Raw genomic sequence first — 26,747 nt, 5'->3', positions numbered from 1 at the left:
TAAATATTATTGTATTTTAGGCTCACAAAAACGTGTATCGGATTAAGTTTTTATCGGTCCATTTGGTAATGCCTCCATATAGACCGACTTCACTTCTTTAGGGTATAGAAGGCGCACTGATCATGAAAATTGCTTGAACTCAATGTAAAATTTTCAGATTTTACTTCTAGCCGACGTAAATTTTGAGTCTATAGATTTTGTAGAAGTCTATCAAATTGTGTCCAGATCAAGTGATATTTAAATGTATGTACTTGGGACAAACCTTTACACTGAAAAAAATATTGTCGTGAGGTCAAAGATTTCATGTCTTTAAAATACGAATACAAATTTTGCTTAGCATAAAAGACGCATTTCTCTAAAATAAAGTTATTTTCCTTGTCCAAAAGTCGATAAACTTTTCAATGAAGTCGTATTGTCCTTATAATTAAGTGATTTGACTTAAAAATGGGTATCTTAACATGAAAGAAAAAAATTATAGGCTAAGGTCAACTTGACTTTAATAATTCAGAAAAATTCTTTAAATTTAATGAAATTGTCTTTAAATTTGTTGTCTTTTTGCATCTTGACTACAAAGCAAAAAATCGTTCAAATATAGGACATGTTTTTCAAAACTTTATTTTAAAGAAGTTTTTTACTTCAAACATAGCATAATTTCTACTGGAAGTCGAGTCCTAATTTGGAAAAAAAAGTTGCCGTTAACTCGTTTTTGAAGGACTTTGATAGCATATGAAGAAAAAAAGCTGAGAAAGCGAAAAATTAAAATTGGCTTCCTAGAAGCAAGTACACAAAACCTAAATTTAAAAGAGGATTGTGTCTTAAAAGTATCCTTACTTGTATTCTCCGCTTCTTTGGCTCGGAATCAATACCAACTTTTTTAAAGTAAAGACAAAATCTTTGGAACCGAGTATGCTTTTTTTTCAGTGTACATATAGCCCCCAACACTTTTAACGGATGTGATATTGTATCAAAAATTTAGATCTACAAAGTGGTGCAGGGTATAATATAGTCGGCCCCGCCCGACTTTAGACTTTCCTCACTTGTTTTTTTTATAAAGAAGGAAGTTGTCTTAAAAAAAGGGATTATTTTATAAGACCTAATCGTATGTGTATTGCCTCTAAAATAAAGGCTCCGTGAATGCTTTAAATCAAAAGTGCTCTCGATTTACGCCACACCCACAAAAAAGTGAACCCACCATGAAAGAAAATATAGCTATATTTTAGAAAATTTTGACTAAAATAGTTTTCTATTATTATAGACTAACATAACATACCATAACCTAACATATAAATCTTATAATTAAACCTTATATTAAAGTTGTTTGGCCAATATGTCTAAAAGCAATACATCCAACATAGCTCTAAGGGACTCCGTATCTGTCCCGCCAGAAATCTTATACTCATATTATTTCCAACTAAATTGTGTATTGCGTTTTTATGTTTTTACATTTCAATTAATAATGTACAATTCACATTTCATTCTAAAACCCACAAAGTCAATATCAATTAAAAAACATAGCGATACCCATACACACACACGCATGCGAATAAACTTTACGCATTTCACTTTTCACATCCGGAATGTGCAATGATTGACCAACTTGTTTTACACCACTTTGTTGTTTTTTTTTTCTTTTCAAGCTAAATAACGATCATACTTTTGTTATAAATTTATCTACATATCTCACTACGCTTGTTAACATTTATGAAAGGTGGTATTGGAAACAAACATCTGGTATTGGCGGTTTCTACCTTTGAATACCTTTGAATATTGACAATGGTTGTGTTGTGTAGTGATTATTTCTTTCATTTAAATTTAGCCTCACGCCAATGTACTTCACATTTAATGTTTTCCTTTATAAGTACTGTGAAAAAAATATATGTAAATTTGTAATGAATCAGATGCTAAATTCTTCTTAAATCACCATGTGAAAAAATGTCAAGTGAAAATACAAAAAAACACCAGTTGGTGGTGGGACCACCATTCATAATTACGTTTAAGTGGGGATATCCCATTCATAATACAGATTCACAAAGTCAACAATTATAAGATGTCATGGTGTTATGCCATGGTGTAAGGCGGCTATTTTATTTGTACATTTCTACGTCATTTTGTATATAACGTTAAATTCGTCGCCAAGTGTATTTTTGCGATATGAATATTACACTCAGAAAGCAAAATATTGTGATTGTGAATATTTTTTACGGCGAAATTTTTGTTAAAACGCTAAGTCTTGTCTGCTGAAAAAGGGAAATCAGTCAATATTAATTGCATCAACAACCATACGTTAATTGAAACAACAAACAAATAGCTAACAAATACCGCTGGTCCGTTTAATTAAAAAAATATTTAAACTAAAGTGTAAATTATGATCTCCGTGGTGGTCATATCTAAAAAAGGGGCTTGTAAAATGTTTCGATTATAAAATATTACCCAAAATATGGTAACGAGCCAATTGCTCTTACATATTGTTTTAATTTAATTTGATTACCCCCCTTGTTTACCTTCATACCACTGCACTATGGGACCGAGTTTTGAGGCAAAAACTACAAAAATGCACTTATCGGTTTAAAATTTGGCACACATGTTGTGCATAACATCAGAAGAGCTCATAGAAATTTTCAGATCGATCCGCCCACTGAAACCTTAAATATTTATACACTGCACTAGACTGTGGTTTTGTATTCAATGTCTAGGTCGCAATTTTAGACCAATTGACTTTAAATTTTGCACACGTTTGTGTATTGGGTCAGGATAGAGCCCTATTGCTTTTGGTGGAAATCAGTTAAGATTTAGATATAGCTCCCATATATATCTTACGCCCGATACGTACATATATGACCTAAGTTAGGTGGCATCCGGATGTATCAGGCTCACTTAGATTATTCAGTCCATTGTGATACCACATTGGTGAACTTCTCTCTTATCACTGAGTGCTGCCCGATTCCATGTTAAGCTCAATGACAAGGGACCTCCTTTTTATAGCCGAGTCCGAATGGCGTTCCACATTGCAGTGAAACCACTTAGAGAAGCTTTGAAACCCTCAGAAATGTCACCAGCATTACTGAGGTTATATATAAGACCCAAGAAGCTATAGTTTCTCCCCAATTTTCTTCAAATTTTGCACAAAGGGTAAAATTGATAGTATTTGCAAGTGTGCTAAATTTGGTTGATATCGGTTCAGATTTAGATATATCTCCCATATATATACTTCGTTCGATTTACACAAATGTGACCACAGAGACCAAAGTTTTACTCCGATTTGCGTAAAATTTTGCACAGGAATTAACATTCTAACAATACATACCAAATTTGGAAATCGATTCAGATTTATATATAGCTTTCATATAAATCGTTCACCTTATATGCACTTTATTCGTCCCAGAGGCCAGAGTTTCACCTTAATTTGTGTCATTTTTATTTGGCTCTAGCGAAAATATTTCATGTTTTCTTAATTATTGATACCATGCAAGCTTACTTTGCATTCCTTGAAAATTTGGAATAAAGGATGATACGGTCAAAATTTGGTCAATATAAACTTGACGTATTTCTTTCTATTTTGCATTTAAAAAACCTGAACACCCCTCATTTTGAAGGTGTGTGTGTGTGTAGAATGTTGCTCCTATTTTGATTTTGGAATTCACTCTTCAGTTGTCAAAATGCCGTCCAAGCAAGAAGAGCAGCGTATCAAAATATTGCTCGCGCATCGCGAAAATTCGAGCTACTCGGACGCAAAGCTGGCAAAATCGCTAAAAGTTGCCAAATCAACCGTTACAAATGTAATTAAAGTGTTTGGGGAACGTTTGTCGACAGCCAGGAAATCTGGATCGGGGGGAAATCGAAAACCGGAAGCCGCTGAGACGACAAAGAGAGTTGCCGGTAGTTTCAAGCGAAACCCTAACCTCTCTCCGAGATGCCGCAAATAAGCTGGGTGTATCGTCTACAACCGTGCATCGAGCCAAAAAACGAGCCAGACTATCGACTTACAAGAAGGTAGTGACTCCAAATCGCGATGATAAACAAAATACGACGGCCAAAGCGCGATCCCGGAGGCTGTACACGACGATGCTGACGAAGTTTGACTGCGTGGTAATGGACGACGAAACCTACGTCAAAGCCGACTACAAGCAGCTTCCGGGACAGGAGTTTTATACGGCAAAAGGAAGGGGAAAGGTAGCTGATATTTTCAAGCACATAAAACTGTCAAAGTTCGCAAAGAAATATCTGGTTTGGCAAGCCATCTCTACCTGTGGCTTGAAAAGCAGCATTTTCATAGCTTCCGGGACTGTCAACCAAGAAATTTACGTGAAAGAGTGTTTGAATAAACGTCTGCTGCCTTTCTTGAAGAAACACGGTTGTTCCGTACTGTTTTGGCCGGATTTGGCATCTTGCCATTACGGTAAAAAGGCCATGGAGTGGTACGCCGCCAACAACGTGCAGGTGGTTCCCAAGGACAAGAACCCTCCCAACACGCCAGAGCTCCGCCCAATTGAGAAATACTGGGCTATTGTCAAGCGGAACCTAAAGAAGACCAAAAAAACTGCTAAGGACGAGCAGCAGTTCAAGGCAAACTGGCTTTCTGCGGCGAAGAAGGTGGACAAGGTGGCTGTACAAAATCTGATGGCAGGTGTCAAGCGTGAGGCCCGGCAATTCGGATTTGGAAAAGCGAAAGCCTAACTGAATATTTTTCCTGAATTTTATACTAATTGAACTTGAAAAAGAAATTTAATTTGATTTTTTAAATAAACGATTTCACCGATTTACACGCGTTTCCCCTTGACCAAATTTTGACCGTATCACCCTTTACGACACCAAAGGAATTCCGACCTTTTTGCAGTCGAAATGTTATTTGTTTATTTTTAGAAACACTGAATTTTTTTTGAATCTTTTGAATTTTTTCATTATAAGCCGCATGCTGCCGGAATTAAACTTAAAACCACATGAAAGTACACACAATAACCTTTTTTCCCATACCAAAATGTCGGTGAATACACGTGAATACAGATAGTACCTTTCCACGAAACACAAACATTATATGAAAATTATAAAATAAAAACTTACAACTTTAACCCAACACATTTCTTTTCGCACAAAAACACAAACGAATTATTAATATTTTTATATTATTTTACGTACCTGTAGTACTATTTTCGTTTTACACAATGTAGATTCGCTTATTAGTTTATTTTTTACAGCCAATTTTCTACAATATGTTTTTTGACTAGCGATTCAAAATGTAAACTATCTAAAAACAGCCAACTTTGCTAGCTTGTTTGAAAAGCAATGAGTTGCCATATGTTTCTAATATTTTCTATTTTGAGCTACTAGAATGTCTGAACCAGAATGACGTTATCAGTTTTTCCAATTTAAACTACCAAAAACTGACATTTTGCCGCAGAATCTGATCATTTGCCCCATAATGCACTGTACCTACTTACGTGCTCTGTGTTACTGTATGTATACGTATTGCTATCATTACTTGGATAAGGTACGAGTGATACTGAAGGGATGTTACTTCCACCGCTCAACTTTAATAACTTATTTGTTGAGAATTCCCAGTTGGTTGCGGTCACTACCGACTTAAGAATGTGGGTTTGGGGGGACGATGTCATGAATCAACGAAGCTTGACGAGTAGTAAAGCGAGTGGCACCGACCGCAGCCGAAATTCCGACAGCAGCACCCGATTCATCTTAACGCGATTCGTTCGCATCCCGACTATAGATTACGTGATTCGTTAGCATCCTATCTTTGTAATTAATCACCACTCCCCACCACCTCCTCCCATCCCATCTTTCTCCCCCAGGCTATACTAGCATCCACCTAACGCGATTCGTTCGCACCACTCAAGTGCTAGTATAGCTGAACCCTTTCCTGTCCCTCTTCTCTTTACAGAAACCGACACGACACCATCACGAACACCAGTTGGACCGACACCATCGCTACCCCGTACACGAACACCGTCGGCCAACACCATCAGCATCGCACTTGCTTAAACCTCACTTCAAATTTGATATTAAGGAAATAAAAACACAAGTATTTTCTTTTCAGTTTGTTTTATTTTTCATTTATTGATTTCTTACATCTAGTATTTTTATTATTATTATTTAGTTCTTTTGTTGTTGCTTCCAATTGTATTATTTTGTTTTTCATATCGTACGTAAGATAATTACTTTTAATTCAATCGTTTAGGAATAATTCGGTGAAATATGTATTTCTCCATATATATTTTTGTTGTATTCTTTAAATTAATGTTCAGATAGATGGTATATACAAAAAAAAATATTACTTTGGATTTTCATTTATTTTCATTGCCACAAAATAGTTATCGTTTTTATTTAACATTAGTTTTTGTTTTAAATTGTACAAAAAAAAATTATAAACAGCATATATAAAAGATTAACAATTAAAATTAAAAGCTTCGATTAAAGATATGAACATAAAACTAAATTCATACTTTTATTTGTTTAACGACATGCGTTGTTCTATTAACATTAAACGAATTTGGAAGGTATTTAGCATAATCATATCCCAAATCCATTTAATAAGGCATTCATATAGTTATTATAGATAAAAAATAAATATATCATATTCTTTTATGAAAAAAAAATTGCAACCAATTAAATAAACTTAACAGAACGTTTACTAAGAAGCAGTCATATTTAAGATTTTCTTGAATATTCTCAGATGGTAATGGGTTTCGGCCATTTTTTGGATTAAAACATGACCAACATTCTCTAGGAGTTTTAACGATTTTTTTACTGTATTTTGCAGTGGATGGTTTGTGTAGTTGATGATAATTTTTGTTAAGCCTAAGGGTATAGCACCCCACACTGGGCAAATATTTGATTAAAATAAATATCAAGTTTTTTCCAGGAGAAATGCCAATCCTTTTGGAAAATATTCTAATTTTTAAGATCATATATATTTATTATGAATTAATACAATTTGGTTGGCTTGACTGTGACTGTGATATTGATTATTTGTTTTATTTCTATCAAATATTTGTCCAGTGTGAACGTACCATAAGAATGTGGGAATATAAAAATATTGAATTTAATCTAAAAAAAAAATAGTATAGTCTTCTAAGCCCAAAGTGCACACAGAGGATACTGGTTTAATACTAAATATAACAAATATAAAGATTTTATTATTCCTCACAATTTTATTTTCTATAGAAAATTTTGTCAAAATTTAAATTCTATAGAAAATTTTGTTAACATTTTATTTCTATAGAAAATTTTGTCAAAATTTTATTTCCATAGAAAATTTTGTCAAAATTTTATTTCTATAGAAAATTTTGTCAAAATTTAAATTCTATAGAAAATTTTGTCAACATTTTATTTCTATAGAAAATTGTGTCAAAATTTTATTTCTATAGAAAATTTTGTCAAAATTTTATTTCTATAGAAAATTTTGTCAAAATTTTATTTCTATAGAAAATTTTGTCAAAATTTTATTTTCATAGAAAATTTTGTCAAAATTTTATTTCTGAAGAAAATTTTGTCTAAATTTTATTTCTATAGAAAATTTTGTCAAAATTTTATTTCTATAGAAAATTTTGTCAAAATTTTATTTCTGTAGAAAATTTTGTCAATTTTTTTTTCTATAGAACATTTTGTCAACATTTTATTTATATTGAAATTTTTGTCAAAATTTTATTTCTAAAGAAAATTTTGTCAAAATTTTATTTCCATAGAAAATGTCAAAATTTTCTTTCTATTGAAATTTTTGTCAACATTCTATTTCTATTGAAATTTTTGTCAAAATTTTATTCCTATAGGAATTTTTGTTAAAATTTTATTTCCATAGAAAATTTTGTCAACATCATATTTCTATAGAAAATTTTGTCAAAATTTTATTCCTATAGAAAATTTAGTCAAAATTTTATTCCTATAGAAAATTTCGTCAAAATTTTATTTCTATAGAAATTTTTGTCAAAATTTTTTTTCTATAGAAAATTTTGTCAAAATTTTATTTCTATAGAAAATTTTTTCAAAATTTTTTTTCCATAGAAAATTTTGTCAAAATTTTATTTCTATAGAAAATTTTGTCAAAATTTTATTTCTATAGAAAATTTTGTCAAAATTTTATTTCGTTTTGTTTGTTATTGTTGGCTTCTCTTCAATCGTTATTGTTGTTTTTGATCTCAGCTTAAAGCCATGCATTGACTAAACTACAAGTGTAGCTTAACAAATGTTTTCAAAATTTTATTTCCATAGAAAATTTTTTCAAAACTTTCATTCTATAGAAAATTTTGTCAACATTTTATTTCTATTGAAATTTTTGTCAAAATTTTATTTCTATAGAAAATTTTGTCAAAATTTTATTTCCATAGAAAATTTTGTCAAAGTTTTCTTTCTATAGAAAATTTTGTCAAAATTTTATCACAAAAACAAAACTGTTGTTAAAATTTTTTTTCATAGAAAATTTTGTCAAAATTTTATTTCTATAGAAAATTTTGTAAAATTTTTTTTCCATAGAAAATTTTGTCAAAATTTTATTTCTGTAGAAAATTTTGTCAAAATTTTTTTCTATAGAAAATTTTGTCAACATTTTATTTCTATAGAAAATTTTGTCAAAATTTTGACACAAAAAAATGTAAAATTTTTTTCCATAGAAAAGTTTGTCAAAATTTTATTCCTATAGAAACTTTAGTCAACATTTTATTCCTATAGAAAATTTCGTCAAAATTTTATTTCTATAAAAAAATTTTGTCAAAATTTTATTTCTATAGAAAATTTTGTCAAAATTTTATTTCTATAGAAAATTTTGTCAACATTTTATTTCTATAGAAAATTTTGTCAAAATTTTATTTCTATAGAAAATTTTGTCAAAATTTTATTTCTATAGAAAATTTTGTCAAAATTTTATTTCCATAGAAAATTTTGTCAGAATTTCTGTTGAAATTTTTGTCAAAATTTTACTTCTATAGAAAATTTTGTCAAAATTTTTTTACTATAGAAAATTTTGTCAAATTTTTTTTCCATATAAAATTTTGTCAAAATTTTATTTCTATAGAACATTTTGCCAAAATTTTACACCCAAAAAAAATGTTGTCCAGATTTTTTTCCATAGAAAATTTTGTCAACATTTTATTTTTATAGACATTTTTGTCAATTTTATCACAAAAACAAAAATTTTATCAAAATTTTATTTCTTTAGAAATTTTTGTCCATATTTTATTTCTATAGAAAATTTTGTCCAGATTTTATTTCTATAGAATTTTTTGTCAAAATTTTATTCCTATAGAAAATTTAGTCAATATTTTATTCCTATAGAAAATTTCGTCAACATTTTATTTCTATAAAAAAAATTGTAAAAATATTATTTCTATAGAAAATGTTGTCAAAATTGTATTACAATAAAAAAGTCAAATTTTTTTCCATAGAAAATTTTATTTCTATAGAAAATTATGCCAAAATTTTATTTCTATGGAATATTGAAGTTCCTCTTAGTTGGGGAGGAATATTTTGCAAAATCTACCAAAACATCAAGAATTCTACCAATTTAAAGAATTTTTCTGAATTATTAAAGTCAAGTTGACCTTGTTCCAAACATTTTTTCTTTCATACTATGATACGCATTTTTAAGTCAAATCACTTAATTATAAGGACAATACGACTTCATTGAAAAGTTTATCGGTTTTTGGACAAGGAAAAAAAACTTTATATTAGAGAAATGCGTCTTCTATGCTAAGCAAAATTCGTATTTTAAAGACATGAAATCTTTGACCTCACGATAATATTTTTTTCAGTGTTGGTAGATTGGTAGAATTCTTGATGTTTAGGAAAATTTTACAAAATATTCCTCACCAAACAGTAAAAAATCTACCATTAAACGAGAGCCTAAATTTTTTTGTTACTAGCCCAGCAAAAGAAGCGTTGCCAAAAAAGTAGTGAAAATGTTTTTTTGGATCCGGAAGTGAATGAATTTAACATGGGTTTGTCATAGGACGGAAGTCCTCCATTTCAACAGCCGTTGCACTGAATTTGCATCGCTTCTTTAGTTGTGATCCGAATTCAATATTTTGGATGTTTATATTGTTAAAAAATTTGGATAATTAAAAAATTCTGTGATATTTTGTAAAATAAATAATTTTTGTAATTTTTTATAATTTTTAATGGAATCTAACGATTCTCGGAAACGCATTTTTTCGACAAAATTTAATTGATTTGTACCATTTTATGAATTCTTACTCAAAATTTTATTTCCATAGAAAATTTTCACAAAATTTTCTATAGAAAGAAAATTTTGTCAAAATTTTATTTCCATAGAAAATTTTGTCAAAATTTTCTTTCTATAGAAAATTTTGTCAACATTTTATTTCTATTGACATTTTTGTCAAAATTTTATTTCTATAGAAAATTTTGTCAACATTTTATTTCTATAGAAAATTTTGTCCAGATTTTATTTCTATAGAAATTTTTATCAAAATTTTATTCCTATAGAAAATTTAGTCAAAATGTTATTCCTATAGAAAATTTCGTCAACATTTTATTTCTATAAAAAAATTGTAAAAATATTATTTCTATAGAAAATGTTGTCAAAATTTTATTACAATAAAAAAGTCAAAATTTTTCCATAGAAAATTTTATTTCTATAGAAAATTTTGTCAAAATTTTATTTCTATGGAAAATTGAAGTTCCTCTTAGTTGGGGAGGAATATTTTGCAAAATCTACCAAAACATCAAGAATTCTACCAATCTACCAAACAGTAAAAAATCTACCATTAAACGAGAGCCTACATTTTTTTGTTACTAGCCCAGCAAAAAAAAAAAGCGTTGCCAAAGAAGTAGTGAAAATGTTCTTTTTGGATCCGGAAGTGGTGCAAAATTGGCCCAGAAGCGATGAATTTAACATGGGTTTGTCATAGGACGGAAGTCCTCCGTTTCAACAGCCGTTGCACTGAATTTGCATCGCTTCTTTAGTTGTGATCCGAATTCAATGTTTTGGATGTTTATATTGTTAAAAAAAATTTGGATAATTAAAAAATTCTGTGATATTTTGTCAAATAAATAATTTTTGTAATTTTTTATAATTTTTAATGGAATCTAACGCTTCTCGGAAACGTTTGACCTCAAATATTGTCAAAAATTCACAATTTTTCAGATTGGATTTAGCATTTTTTCGACAAAATTTAAATGATTTGTACCATTTTATGAATTCTTGCTCAGTTTGCAACCTATTTGAAACAAAAAAGTACAAATTACACATTAAAAGTATGAAAAAAAAACATGTTAAAAAAAATTGAATTAAAAGAACGTCCTGGGAAGTTAAAATAAGGAACATCATTGGGAGTGCATCTTCTGGAAGTGCTTTTGAAGTTGTGCCTTTGCCCAAGATCATCAGTTGGATAGGCTGTTTCTTGTTTGGTAAATCTGAATAATGTAAGAACGCAATAAATCAGGACATCTTACCTGAAAAAGAGACATCTTACCTACTGCAGATTTGTAAAATTGCTTCTGCTTAGATGTCCTTTAACAGACGCTTATACATTGCAGAAATAAATTAATCTTTAGTGTTTGTGCGAATGGTAAGACAGAATTTTAATGTCGCTCACGCTGGATCTGGAAATAAAATTCCATCACAAACCAAAAAAAATTCAATGGTAAATAAAAATGTATGTATTTATATTCCCACATTCTTTAGGTTTAAATATAAAATTGTTTTTTTTTTTTTGTTTTTATATAAATTTTGGTATTGCCCTATAATTACAAGACCACAGATGTGGTTTATGAAAATTTTTGTTCTAATTCAATAGTGTTGTTTAAATTAAATTTAACTTAAGATTTAATGCATTACATACTTTTTATGATTTATTAAATGTTTAAACATTTTATTTCAATGTTGTTGGCTTTATTCATTATGAAAATGAAGGTGAGACCTTCTATAGTTTTCCTTTTCTATTTAGTTTATCCATTTTTGTTCATGGATAATAAAGATCTGAAGGATCTGTTTATATGGGAGGATTTCCTTGGATTGGATTAAGTTATACCAACTCTTGAATTTAGACTGTCATTTAGGACAGCTCTTATTTGCTTGCTTGATGATTTATATTGAAGAATATTACAAAATTGTTGGGGTTTCTTTTAATTTTGCATATGCATACTAAGCATTAAAATTATGATTTCTGTTTTTGTTTTTTTGTTTGTTTTTACTTTCTTTGAGAATGGAATTTTATTTTGTTTCCTTTTCTTAGTAATTACATTTTGCAATGTGACATTGGAGAAATATTTGCATCATATTCAATTCTATATTTATACGTTGTATATGTTTTATAATCATTAGATTAAGTGTGTTTGTTTGAATAAAAAAAAATCTTTTTTTTGTAATAACATTAACTGTTTTTGCTTTTTTCAACAAATAGAATACATTCATCAACATTGTTTTGTTTTTATTTTTTGTTGTCTTTAGAATTTTGTTCTTTTTTTTTCTTCAATTTCTTATTAATGTGTAAGCATATATGTTTGTTATTGTAATTTTTAATGTTTAACAATTTAGTAGTAGTAGCATGTAGAAATTTATTTAAAATACGGTTGTTGTGTAGCTTTTGTTTTTCATTTTAGTTTTGTTTTCAACACGATTTTGTAGCTTATAGAAATACAAAATATAAATCGTCGCTTATGCATATCTCTGGCAATTTATTTGGTTCATCGGTGCTTTAGTGTTTCGAAAGTACTCTAAAGTTTAAATCCTTTCAAAACTGCAAATACATTAAGTGAGAAAAAACAGTTAGATATAAAAAAAGTAGTGGCTTGGTTTTAATAAATTTACTGAACTTGGACTTCATAAAAATTACAGTATAGCACATGGATTTTTATAAATACAATAAAAACAAATTGTATAACAAAATAGTATAAAAGGGGCCACAGCACATTGCGTGCTCTTGATAATTATTAAAATTCGAAAATAATACTAAACGATCCGCAGAAGAAAAATCAGTAAAACTGTTTGCTAAAATGGCAGAATTTGTTTGTAAACTCGATTGAACAAGTTCCGCAGCGGGTGTCTGCTATGATATTTTTGTGCTTCTAGCCTAGCGAAAAACAATTCCTAAAATTTTTAGGTTTCAAATTGTTACCCAAAGCATTTTAAATAATCAAAAAAAAAGAAAACAAAAGGTTTTTTTAATTTTCTTTCAGCAAACATTTTAAGATAATATGCTTTAATTTAAGAAATGTTAAGACATTCATCACATCCTGTTTTTATGTAAAATTTTGTTACAATAGCTCCTACACTCATAGAAAAATGTCTGCTAAAACAGCAGTCGATGTCTGCTGTTATATTTTTGTACTTCAGGGTCTAACGAACAACAAATTATAAAATTTTTAGGTTAGAAATTTTCCCCCCAAAGCATATTTAAGAACCAAAAGTAGTTTTTGGTATATTTTTGCATTGTAATATACTTACAAGCTCCTAAATGCGATTAGCAAAAAAGTCCGCAGCGGGTGTCTGATATGATATTTTTGTGCTTCTAGCCTAGCGAAAAACAATTCCTAAAATTTTTAGGTTTTAAATTGTTACCCAAAGCATTTTAAATAATCAAAAACACAAAAGGTTTTTTTTTTTAATTTTCTTTCAGCAAACATTTTAAGATAATATGCTTTAATTTAAGAAGTGTTAAGACATTCATCACATCCTGTTTTTATGTAAAATTGTGTTACAATAAGTCCTACACTCATAGAAAAATGTCTGCTAAAAACATTAGTCGATGTCTGCTGTTATATTTTTGTACTTCAGGGTCTAACGAACAACAAATTATAAAATTTGTAGGTTAGAAATTTCGCCCCAAAGCATATTTAAAAACCAAAAGTATTTTTTGATATATTTTTGCACTGCAATAATACTTACAAGCTCCTAAATGCGATTAGCAAACATTTTGTTTGCTGTTATGCCTCAATTTGATAAATATTCAGATGTTTTGGGCAAATACTTTAGATATTCATAAAATATTGTTTTAATTGTGTCATGATAGGCCCTAAGTTGACATTTTTATTTCAGCCAAACTTTTAGTTTGGTAAGTGTAATCGAGCTTAAAGAAATAGCAGACAATATTTGCTATTCCAGCAAATAGTGACTGCTTTCCCTTTTCGCTTTCGGCAGACTTTTTGCTGTTTTATCAGACTTTTCTGCTCTTTCTACTAACAAATTTCTTTGGGTGTAGTTCAGTTAGTTTGCTGCCAAACTAAAACATGTTTTTGTGTAATCGAGATGGAAAATTAGCAGACTGTGATTGATTCCCTTTTCTACACCCAAAGAAATTTGTTAGTAGGGACAGCAGAAAAGTCTGCTAAAACAGCAGAAAGTCTGCTGAAAAAGGGACAGCAGTCACTGTTTGCTGAAATAGCAAACATTTCCTGCTATTTTTTAAGCATTTTTAATATGTTTTATTTTGGCTAAAACAAATAAACATGTCAACTTAGGAGCTATTCTAACATAATTAAAACAATATTTTATGAATATCTATAGTATTTGACCAAAAATCTGAATATTTATCGAATTGAGACATAACAGCAAATAAAATGTTTGCTGATCGTATTTAGGAGCTTGTAGGTATATTACAGTGCAAAAACATACCAAAAACTATTTTTGGTTCTTAAATATGCTTTGGGGAAAAATTTATAACCAAAAAATTTTATAAATTGTTGTTCACTAGGCCCTGAAGTACAAAAATATTACAGCAGACATCGACTGCTGTTTTTAGCAGACTTTTTTTTATGAGTTTAATAAATTTCACATTTTCTCAAATTAACAGCAAATCTAAATATTGGCAAATTTTATTAGAGGGGTGGAATATAGAAAAAATTTAAACCTAAACGATTTACGTTTGTTGATGATGACAAAAATGTACTAGTCGACTTTTAAGCTGAGAATATGTACTTAATTCGAAAAGTTCTCCTATTCTACGAATTAAAATACACTATTGCCACGACATCATAAAAGGAGATGAGTGAATAGTTTACTATTCACTTAATATGGCCGCCCGTTCCCAGGAACATGTCAGGGAACGGCAAAGCGGATGAGTTAGCAAGGCAAGGATGGATCTACATTACATACTTCAGGTGTTGGTTCCAATAGCCGCAAAGACATTAAGGACATATAAACCATCTGAACATAATGTGTACAACATGAAGATGTGTTGATAGGAAGAATATATTAGTTATTATCCCATATGTTCCGAGTCTTTAATATAAAATTCAAATCTGGTATGGTGGACGGATACAATAGTTTTTTTTTTGTATAGTTTTCTATAAAAAGCGTGGCATAGTGGCAATCCGTTATTTCACACTCACTTAGGCTATTCAAACCACCATTGTGGTGAACTTCTCTCTTATCACAAAAGAACCGCGAGGGACCAGCTTTTTATAGCCATGTTCCAACAGTTCACATTACCGTGAAATCACTCTGAAATGCTACCAGGGGGCTAATCACGGTATTCGATATCGAATTCATAATTGTATCGGAGAAATTGTAGATACGATTAAAAGTTTGGATCACGGCATTCAATCGAAATTTTATGCAATTTCTCTAGCATTGCCAACAGCAAAAAGAAACGAAGCAGAACAAAATGAAATAACAAAATTAAGTTAGCGGCACAAAATAGAATATAGAAATACATATTTATGTTTTTGAAGATTTCAAAGTAAAAAGTAAATTGTATTGCACTATATCTTATGGACCTATATCTCTTTTTACATTTCTCCGAATTCCTTCCTAATTGGAGGATGAGATGAATATAAAATAATTCGGCGACAAATAAGGAATAAAAGTGCACATTGTTATTGGTGTAAGTACATGCACCCAAAGAAATTTGTTAGTAGGGACAGCAGAAAAGTCTGCTAAAACAGCAGAAAGTCTGCTGAAAAAGGGACAGCAGTTACTGTTTGCTGAAATACCAAACATTTCCTGGTATTTTTTAAGCTCGACTACAATAAATCATGTTTTATTTTGGCTGAAACAAATAAAAATATCAACTTACGAGCTATCCTAACATAATTAAAACAATATTTTATGAACTTCTATAGCAATTGATTAAAAATCTTAATATTTATCGAATTGAGGCATAACAGCAAACAAAATGTTTGCTGATCGTATTTATGAGCTTGTTAGTTTATTGCAGTGCAAAAATATACCAAAAATTACTTTTGGTTCTTAAATATGCTTTGGGGAAAAATTTATAACCTAAAAATTTTATAATTTGTTGTTCTTTAGGCCCTGAAGTACAAAAATATAAAAGCAGACATCGACTGCTGTTATTTGCAGACTTTTTTCTATGAGTGTGGGTTTGAAATGGTGTGCACTGTTAGAAAGTCACCTTTGTGCAAGCTCAATGGACGATTTCGGTTGACGAAGGAGGCGTTCAAATGGAAAATAATTTTTGATGGTATGTCAACGTCAATTCTATCGCTTTACAATTGTCTGCCGTCTTAAAACTTTTTGCCAGTGGAAGCCTTCATCCACTATTCTTACAATGTGGTCCAGAAGCGTTATGTTGCCACGGAATGGTACGGTCTTGGATATCGATCTAGCATGTGCACTTTATATATGGTTCTTTGCCAAGCTAGGACCAATTTTTGTTTAACTGTTATTGGAGTTGCATTAGTCCTAAATATTCAAAATATGTTCATTATATGTAAATTTACTACAAATTAGCAACATTTCGAACTAAAACTAGTATATTTATATGGCGAAAACAATGTAAAAAACAAATGAAAAATGTTTTACGATTACAATTTACCAATCGAAAAAATTGTCGATCAAAAAACTCGATATCGACTCCCGTGATCCGAAAAATTTAGATTTCGATCAAAAGTTCTCGATATCGAATGCCGTGATTAGCCCCCAACATTAGGTTAAGTGGTAGCCTGATGTATCAGGCTCACTTAGACTATTCAGTCCATTGTGATACCACATTGGTGAACTTCTCTCTTATCACTGAGTGCTGCCCGGGCATGCTAACCATTGCACCACCCAGCATACTGAGAGATGAAGAATTTTTTGGTATTCGATCGAAACTGGGATTGAACACAGGACCCTTTGTCTTCAATGCGGGCTTACTAACCATTGCACCACGATGACTCCCATAGTACGATACATACATGTACACAAATTCAAAGACAAATAAGACTTTTCGACTGTTTCACAATTTCTGGTTTATTTCACAATGAGTTAAACTCCGTGTATAAAAAAAAGACATATTCCAAAGAGGATGTTGCAGTCCTTGGGCAAGAAGAGGTTAGGGAAAAAACAAAATCGAAAATTGACTTTTCATCGATTGGAATTGTTGACGTCTTGTAGTGTTGTAATCTTCGAATTTTAACTACTCTACTTTTGATATTTCTGAAAATAGCCTAAAATGGAATTGGATTATTCCCCGTTTATGAACTCAAAGCTACGAACACAGAAATAATATGATCAAAATGTTTCCAATAAAAAATTTAATTGAATTGGGAAAAAAATTTAAATGATCCAAAAATTTTTTCAATCAAAACAAAAATTATTTTTATCAATTAAGCTTTTAATTGGACGTTGATTATTGATACTATAATTTCTGTGTTTGAAGACATTTCAATGAAAAATTGATTGGATCAATTGTTTTGTGATTGAAAACAAAAATAAGTTTATTCTGTGAAATATGGAGAGGATTATCTTTTATTTATTTCAACTTGAAGGCCTAACTCATCACCAAGTTATGTCCAATTTTCAGAAATCGCAAAAGTGGAAAAATCGATTTTTCAAAACATTTTAAAAGGTGGCTAAGTTGACTGTTACGAAATAAGAGGATTATTTTTTAATCGCTTCAACTTCAACTCAATCATCAACAATTTATGTACGTCATAAGTCTTAAGCCCTAATTGATAATGTGGACATTACATAATTTGTGTATTAGTTTAACCCTTAAATGCACAGGATCATCGATTTCTCAAAAAATATATATATAATATGCAAAATGGTAAAAAAAGAAAATTTGCATATCACATATTTTTTCAAAAAAAAAAAAAATAAATAACTTATTTTTTTGAAAAAATAATGGTTGAATCTTAAAAAAATACAGTGCACATTTAACTAAGTTTTTATTTACAAACAAATATAGCTTTTTTTACAAATTTTTTACATTACTTTCATCTCTGATAAATATTATTTAACTTCCAATTTGTAGTTTTTTTTTTTTTAATTTTTGGTCAACATTTGATTTTCAATTTTGACTGTAGATTACACAGAAATACTAAAAAATGTTTCCGAAAAACTTTTTTTTAAATATCATTATGATGTTAGTGCAACAAACTTGATTTAATAGAATTCGGTCAAAATCATAAGATTTTTTTTCTAGTTGTATCTTAAAAGATACAGTTCGCATTTAAGGGTTAAGGGACCACTTATAATGGCGACTAGAGTAATCAAAAACATATTTTTTGAAAGTCAGTTTTTTCGCCGTTTTAAAAACCCGCACGTTATGGTTGGCTAGTGTTTTCTGCGTTTTCCCCAAAATCATAAAAACGTTTAATTGGGGAAACAAAGTGAATATATCGTAATAAAAATCAGCCTAAAAAGCAATAATGTAATAATTTATGAAAATATAGAAACCGAGTTTATTAATTCATATGTACGTTCAATTTATTTGGAAGTGTCTTTTTATAACATTTGGTATTAAATTGACAATTTTATTTTGAAATCTCAAAACTCGAAACTAGGCTTTCGAGGCCTTAAAACACCGGGCCACCGAAAAAGTGGACAAAATTCACACAATTTGTGTAAAAAGATAAACCACCGATCTACCGGTTTTGATCACTCTATTTTTCCAATAAACGGTTTTATTTTTCCTACTTAAACAAAGATAATAAATTACGCAAATAGGTTTTAGTTTAATATGTTTGTTTCATTAACATTTAAAATGTTCCGGAGAAAACAAATCAATTTTTTATTTTTGTTTTTCATTCAATTACTAAATAAATATTAATAAAATATATATCTGCTGCAATTAAAAAAACAAATTTCACTAAATTACAAGACGTAAAATATTGTGTGTCTTAATTTAATAAAAACAAACATAACGCCTTTTCAAATTAAAAAAAAAATATGAAAGTAAAAAAAGATGATAGGTTTTTCGATCGATATTCCATTCGAAAATTAAAAAAAAAACATACATTGAACAAAATAAAGTGTAGTTTTGTTTATGGTCACCTTCAGAATTTATGTGATAATTTTTTTTTCTTTATATGTATGTAGGTAAAAACAAATGAAACGATTGTTTTTTTTTTTGTATATAAAGGATGTATGCGTACAAAAATGTTTCTGGATATATATGTAAACGTAACAGCTAAAACAGGAAGTAATAGTTTCTTAACAATTATCTCATCAATAGTCATCATCATCGTCATCATTGGATTCCCCAAATAGAAGGCTCATACTACTTTGATGATGCATCTGCAAAAAAATATGTTGAGGGCAACGTAGAATGGAGAGAAAATACCAGAAAATCTATGAGAAACTAGGTTCGATTGATTGTTTTAGTGTTTGTTTTTGTAATGTTACCACAACGATAACTAATATGAAGTTAAAGAGATAATAGGCTTACTAATAACAAGAAAAAGTAGAGAAGAGTTATGTACAATTTGTCCTGTGTGGTAGATATTTTGCTAAATAGGACTATGCGATACTGGCACATTTAATTATACAAAAAATTAATTTTTGTTTTGCTTTTTTTGTTTTTTTAAAGAGACCAAAACCAGGAAACCCCGAGACCGAGACCATAACCACCAAAATGTATAACATAGTTATTTTTTTTTTTTGTTTTCAATATATTGTAATAAGAGTATGGGTACTATATACACCTTTATTATGTAAAAAATAAAAAAAAAAAAACAAGAATAACTAAAATTAAAGATAATGAAAATGATTATGCATTGTTATGATTTTCATTTTTTTTTTTCAATTTTCATGATTAACTTGTTTGAATATGCTTGCATTTCATGTTGATTTTTTCCTTATGTTCGTGTCTTAACAAATATGATTGATTAAAGTTATGAGTATATGGATTGGGCATATATGTATATGTGTGTGTGTTTGAAACATTTAAAATATTTTCGTTATATAATATATGCGTTGTGTGTGTGTGTGTGTTTATAGCATTTCTAACTTAGGAGAAATTATTTTCTAACAATAAATGATAATTAAATAAACTAAATTGCGTATAGTTGTTATTAGGAGTACATAAGGTCTGTATGTGTGTGTATGTTGCATGAGCCGTATGGATGTGCATATGAATATGAATTATGGAATATAACAATGATTTCATATGTATTTGATTTAGCCATAATAATAAAACGTCTTTACACACCAGCACACTGGGGGGAAAACCTTTATGTTTCTTGTTGAAGTCAAGGATTGATAAAAAAATAACCGATCCCTTGCCACCAACCCACCATTCCCAGTGTGTACATGTGTGAGAATTGCGTGTGTGTGTGTATGGATGCGAATTATGAACATCGACAACAACATTCAAAATAATCAGATTTTACTGTACCTTGCTGGGATAATGACTTTTCTGTGTTGTAGTTCCACCAGCAGCACTATTACTCGAGCTATGAGTACCCCCAGTAATGGAACCATTTGTGGTAACCCCTACCGCTGTCATACTCAGACTACTGCTTCCGCCACCTCCATTCGATTTTGAGGATGATTCATGCTGCCGTTTTTTATCCTTATCACGTTCCCTATCCTTGTCGCGATCTTTTTTCTTACTGCTACTACTACTACTACTGGAGTGCGTTGTCGCTGAACTTGAGTGGGACGAGACATAAGGTGCATACGAAGATTGGCTACTGCTGTGACCGTATCCCTGTGTTGGTGGACCAGCCAAAATATCTGATGCCGAACCGCTGCTATAGCTTTCAAGTTTATCTTTCGATATCTTGATCTTAAGAACCGGTGGGGCATGTGTTGTCTCCATCGATGAATGGCTAGTGGCTGCTGGGCCACTAATATCGCCCATAATTCGGTCTTTGGGTATTTTAATTTTGAAGCCAATCGGTTCTCCGGAGGATTCGAGTTTTTCTTTCGATATTTTAATCTTAACATGCTCCGCCGTTTCGGATTCACGTTCCCTGTCCTTGTCCCTATGGCGATCTTTATCCTTTTTGTGCTTCTTTCGTTCTTCCCGGTCTTTGGACTTATCTTTGTCCTTTTCCTTATGCTTATGTTTGTCTTTCTTTTTCTTCTTCTCGGATTTGCTTCCACTTGTTGAAGTGCCTTGCTCTTCGGTTTCCATGGCACTTACATCAGAATTACCCGAGAGAGTATTCGTGGCCGAGGCTGAAATGGCGGAGGTATTATGTAAAGGATTTTGAGTTGAGGTAGTGGCGGATGGTTCAAATAGTTCTGCCGGCGGTTGTAAACTTGGTGTAATAATAGAGCTCTCAGATTTAAGCAAAGCACTTGGTGGACAAAGACTTTCCTTTAGGAGATTTCGAACCAAATCTGGATTGGTTTCGATACCATTAACCACCTGATTATGTTTGCCTGTGTCACCTATACTATCTAATTTTCGAATTTTACTATCACGTGAAATTAGATCATCCTCCGACTTGATTGTCACTTGATCGTTGGGTCTCTTAACACCACCACCTCCTGCCGCATTACCAACATTACTTGTACCAGCAAGTTCATTAAAGCCCGCCACATGACCATCAAGTTTATTTGATAGCGAAGTCTTAAGCAATGGCTGATTTGGATTCGATGTCGATGAAGAAGATCCGCTGCGCCCAGTGATAAGGGAAGGATCCTGTTGTGTCCTGCTTTTATCCTTCTTTGAGGGGGTGTCTCTTTCAGTTTTAATTTTAGGTGGACTCTCTTTAAGGCCCGTTAACTTAAAGCCACTATAGGCTTCCGAGGTGTTTATGCTATTCGTCATACCACCATTGTTGCTATAATTAAGATTTGAAGGCAATTGATGTTGCTGCTTCGATGTTTGTTGTTGTGCCTGTGAAGGTTGCGGTTCATGGTGACCCATGAGTTTGTCATTCCAGTCAGGACTGAACATAGAACTAACCGTTTTAGTAACTGTATTTTGATTATGAGCTGAATTGAATTGAGACAAAGAGTTGTCGTCGGAATGCTGTAGAGGTTCAATTTTACAATAGTTGTTGCCTAGCAAGGATGCCGCATGCGATTGCTGCTGCTGCTGCTGCTGTTGTTGTTGTAAGTCGTGCTGTGAAGCTGTCAAACCAGGATATCCAGCGTCTGCTTGTGCCATCAATGGTTTGTGATTGTGAGTTGAAGGTTGACTGGGTTGTTGCATATGGACGGAAATTTGTTGTTGCTGTTTAGATTGTTCATGCTTAAGACTGCCATTATTGCTAAGGTTAGTGTTAGTGCTACTGCTATGACGTGATCCCTGCTGCTGTTGTTGTTGATGGAAATTGAGTAAATTGTTTGGAGGACCGTTTGTTGGTGCCGTTGGTGGAGGTTGATTGTAACCTCTGGATGAATGCATCATATTCCGTGGAATTTCATGAATGGCATCTGCCTTATTTGAAGATTGATTGGATCCACTAACTGGCGGCAATTGCGGATTATTGCCACCATACTGTGTTGAAGATGAGGACGACGAAGATGAAGCAGAAAATGCCTTATTGCCACTGCTACTACTTTGCTTATTTTGTTGTTCGGAATACATGCGACCCGAGTGGTCTTTAGATAAAGATCGTCCAGAATCCTGCTGCTTTTGAGGCAATTTGTGGGGCATACCATGTGGAGGCATATTATGGGAACCGGGAGGGCCTTGTAGGCTACGATCTCTGGACTTATGATAGTTAACATCCATGGAGTGGCCCTGTGAAGAGGGCCGCGACAGTGATTGGCTGGGCATATTATTGGCCATTGATGATCTTGATGATGAACTCGAACTTGAAGATTTTGAGGATGGAGCCATCATCGACTGGCTATGGCTGGATGAGGACGAATGTTCCCTCTGCCGATTTACCATATTAGTACCGTAAGGAGGCTGCTGTTGTTGTTTATGATTTCCGCCAAGCTTGTGGTCTTTAAGTGCAGAAGCAACATTAAAATCTGTTCAAGATAAAAATAAAAAGATTTGAATTATTACCAGAAACTTCTCCTGAAGAATATCCGATTTTGGGAGGATGGTGTGACGACGATGACGTGGACGATGATGATGAACTATGATGGGAGCGATGTTGACTTGAGGATGAGTGCATCTCGGATTTTCGCACTTGTTGCGGTGGCTGATGCGATGGTGGAGGCAACATTGTAGGCGGTACATTTTGTTGCTGCTGGTCGTTTGCAGATGGTCCTTGACCTCCATATTGGGAAGACGAAGACTGCGAACTGCTACCACCGCCACCACCACTTCCACCAGTTACTGAACCAGACGAATCTGCTGGCTGATACATTTTCATCATATCAGCCACTTGCCAATCCTGATCAGCTTTCTTCTCCTTAACTTGCCCTTGACGATTGGTAGCTCCTTGAGCCAAAGCTTTAATTGAATTCAATTTGGCCTTAAGACGAGCAGGACTTTTCTCGTAGATGGCTATAAACTCATCGGTTAGTTTTTTCAGCAAATCCATCGTCACCGTCTCATCAACATAATGGAACCAATGCTTTCCCTCTGTTGATTGAGGTATCTAGTTTATAAAGAGATGAATGGGACATAGACCAATTACTAGTAATTGTCCCCAGGTTTTTGTTGTTTTTTATTGATATTTACCTCCCATCGAGACCATTTGCAAGCCAAATAAATGCAAAAGCAGGCTACCACTGTCGGTTTGTATTGCAGGCACATCGAAGTCAAATGTAAGCTGTTTGATGCCAAAAAATAGGAAGTTTGGGCCAAATCCTTGCAAGCTGAAAATATTATATACCATGAGAAACATTAGTATGAAAAGAGTAAAGTATTTTTTAAAGTTGCAAAAAGAGTATAATTTGGTGGTGTTTGCTTAGTGTGGGTATTGAAAGTTGTGAACGCTTTTCCAATGCGAATATGTTGCCGTAGTTCCTTGGATGTATCATCATTGAAAAGAAAGACATATTAAGGATATATTAAACATTGTGTGGTGACTCTGAACATTGTGCCAGGTCCGCCAACAGATCGAGTGAGAAGAGGAATCGTATAATCGTGAGAAGAGGAATCGTACTATTCAGGTATTTAAAAACTCTGAGGCTGTGATAGTAAACATGTCTTTACTCGAAGCAGTTGTGTCTCATCTTCTAGTACAATGATGCACTGCAATTCGTAGCCACTTTTAAAGTAGGAACTCATTATTTTGGCCCCTCCGAAGGCCCAGCGTCTATAGCTACTTCAACGAGATCACCGAAGCTACAGTCGCTGTTCCGGTGTCTTGGGCTGCGAATGTAGGTGTCAAGCGCCAGGTTGAAATCGTTAGTCTATGACGTGAATAAGGTTTCTGCACTTCACTGCAAGGAGCTATTCATTGACTCACACCTGAAGCTCCTAGACATCATGATCTGACTTAATTTGCACTCAACGGTATTGGAGCTCAAACTTGAGCAGACTCCACAATTTTTATAAATTGATATACATACAAATTCAAAATGTCCCTAATGTGGTGTGCATGCTCATAACATTTTGGCTCAAGCGGCCATTATAGTAGCATTGATTTCGAGGGGAGTTTGATATATTCTTATAGAATATTAGTTCGCACTCATTATTTTACTGCGTATTTCACTGAATATGTAGATCTTCAGAATTGTGACTATGCCTTTAAAGCAATATTCTTTGAATGAGTTTTCATTAGATATCCAAATCGATTTAGGAAGAGATAATATATAGATAGGGTACCGTATGCGAAAGTAATGACCAGGATACATGAGGAAACAGTACTATAAATGTCATATGTTAATTACAATGGATCTGCGTTCGTATTATTCTTTTGAGTACTTCACTGTAGATATCACAATGTCATCTTCAGAGCTGTTAAGAAGATCTCTATAGCGCGACACTATAAGTATATGTCCTCGAAGCAATTCCCCTTGGATGTTTTAGCATCAGATGCCGAAGTATAGCAAATATTTTCAACGCAAAATGAAAATATTTGCAAAACTGCTTTGATATATCACAATTTAAATTCCAATTAAAAAAACAGTAAAACATTCCCATCTGTAGAATATTTAATTCACAGCCATGATGTTGCCTCAGCTAATCACACAACAAACGCATGCATTTGTATTACTCGTGTAAATGCATTTACTTACCCTTAACTAAATGACAAGTTTTTACAACATGTGTATGTGGATGATCGATGGCCACATCGAAACCCAATGTCTGGAGGAGAACATTTTCGTTGAAAACCAAATCTTGAGCTTGTTCGATGTAATAGGCGTCCGTCGTAGAGGTATTCGGCTGATTTAGGCACTTATTGGCCGCTTTAATGACATGTTCCAACTTCCGTGGTTGTTCCTCAACCTTTGCTGCAAGAAACAGACTAGCGGTAGCTATGCCATTACGATGAAAATGTGTGAATGAATGAAATGCATAAAATCGATGCATATAAACAATGGCAGTGTTAATGCAAAGTTGAGACCTGTGACCCATTAGACAAAGAAATGGCGTAGAGAGTGAGGGAGTAAATAGAAGTTAACAAAGGAAAACAAAAAAAAGTGAAGCAGACAACTTACACTTGCAACCTTTGGCCCATTTCCTGTATGAGATATGCCGTCATCTGGCGATAGGACAATTCCAGATCTGGAGATATGCCATTACGCCTGCTTGGTGAATTCTGCAACTCCTCCGTTGTAAAATACCACATAGAATCTTTGTCCCTGTCACCATGATTGCTACGTACTGGCGATGGACTTGGCATTCCACTCATGATTTATCACAACCAAGCTATTGCGAGAGGGGTATTGTGGGTGTGGAGAATAATGAAGTAGTGTTGAAGGGGAACTACAAACAAAACACGGGACAAATCAAAGTCAGCATTAAAACACTGAGCATCACTTTCCAATTTTTTTTCTCACTACAGCTTATTTGTTTGTGTTGCTTTTTTCTGTAATAATATTTTGTTTGGAGGGAGAGGAGAAAAGTACAGATATGCTGGCGGTCGTCGTTTTCTAAAACGTTGACGACGGCGTCAATGATGGTGTATGGCAATGGTATTAATGTTTGTTGTTGTTGTCGCTCTCAGCCTCTGCTAATGATCGGAATGGCGTCGACGCTTCGCTGCTTGTTCAATACACTTTTATTATGTCCAAAGCCAGTCGAAATGTGGTTTTTGTTTTCTTTGTCAAAATAGATGACAAATTACTTTTAACCAATTTGACGGAGTTTTTCGACACAAATTAGTGCTATATTGGTGTTTTAAAAGTGGGAAAATCCTGATTTTTTTATTTTTTCATGTGAGAACCACGAGTATGGTATTTCGAAACGTACACACGCACACAAACACACGCTCACTTTGTACGTCGTCGATTCAACGAAAAATGTAGGAATATTTCTTTATTCGTAAAAAAATCACTTTTCACTATCGCCACGAAAACTCCTCGAAATTATGCAATCGGAGGTTCAAAAATTGGCGTTGTTGCTCTCAAAAGTTTGGTTACACATTTATTGTGATTTTAATGTGCAAATTAATGCACAAATGCAATATTTTTCCAAAAAATTTATAGAAATTAACACCAGAAAAAATGTATCAGACCGACGCAGACAATGAAGCCCACCGAAACTTTGAAACGGCGTTAAAAGTAGTGTTGGGAAAGTAATGAGTATTTG

General features: G+C 32.3%; 1 protein-coding gene across 2 annotated transcripts; it reads right to left on the bottom strand.

Moving 5' to 3' along the window:
* Positions 1-11,787: 11,787 nt before the first annotated feature.
* Positions 11,788-26,698, bottom strand: CycT (Cyclin T). Of its 2 annotated transcripts, none has more exons than XM_075308235.1 (6): positions 25,655-26,698; positions 25,232-25,560; positions 23,727-23,863; positions 23,103-23,643; positions 20,523-23,038; positions 11,788-12,701 (listed from the first exon to the last, which is right to left on the bottom strand). In XM_075308235.1, exons 1-6 carry the CDS (start codon positions 25,846-25,848, stop codon positions 12,696-12,698), a joined length of 3,723 nt encoding a protein of 1,240 aa, XP_075164350.1. In that variant the 5' UTR covers positions 25,849-26,698; the 3' UTR covers positions 11,788-12,695. The 2 variants fall into 2 exon arrangements, with proteins under 2 accessions (XP_075164350.1, XP_075164349.1); XM_075308234.1 differs by lacking the exon at positions 11,788-12,701 and adding an exon at positions 18,049-19,423.
* Between the last annotated feature and the right edge of the window lie 49 nt (positions 26,699-26,747).

This window comes from Haematobia irritans, chromosome 4 (genome assembly GCF_050003625.1).
Source record: "Haematobia irritans isolate KBUSLIRL chromosome 4, ASM5000362v1, whole genome shotgun sequence".
NCBI classification, from domain to species: Eukaryota; Metazoa; Arthropoda; class Insecta; order Diptera; family Muscidae; genus Haematobia; species Haematobia irritans.
The sequence above is the reverse complement of the archived record's forward strand: the minus strand, read 5'-3'. Positions and strand labels throughout refer to the sequence as shown.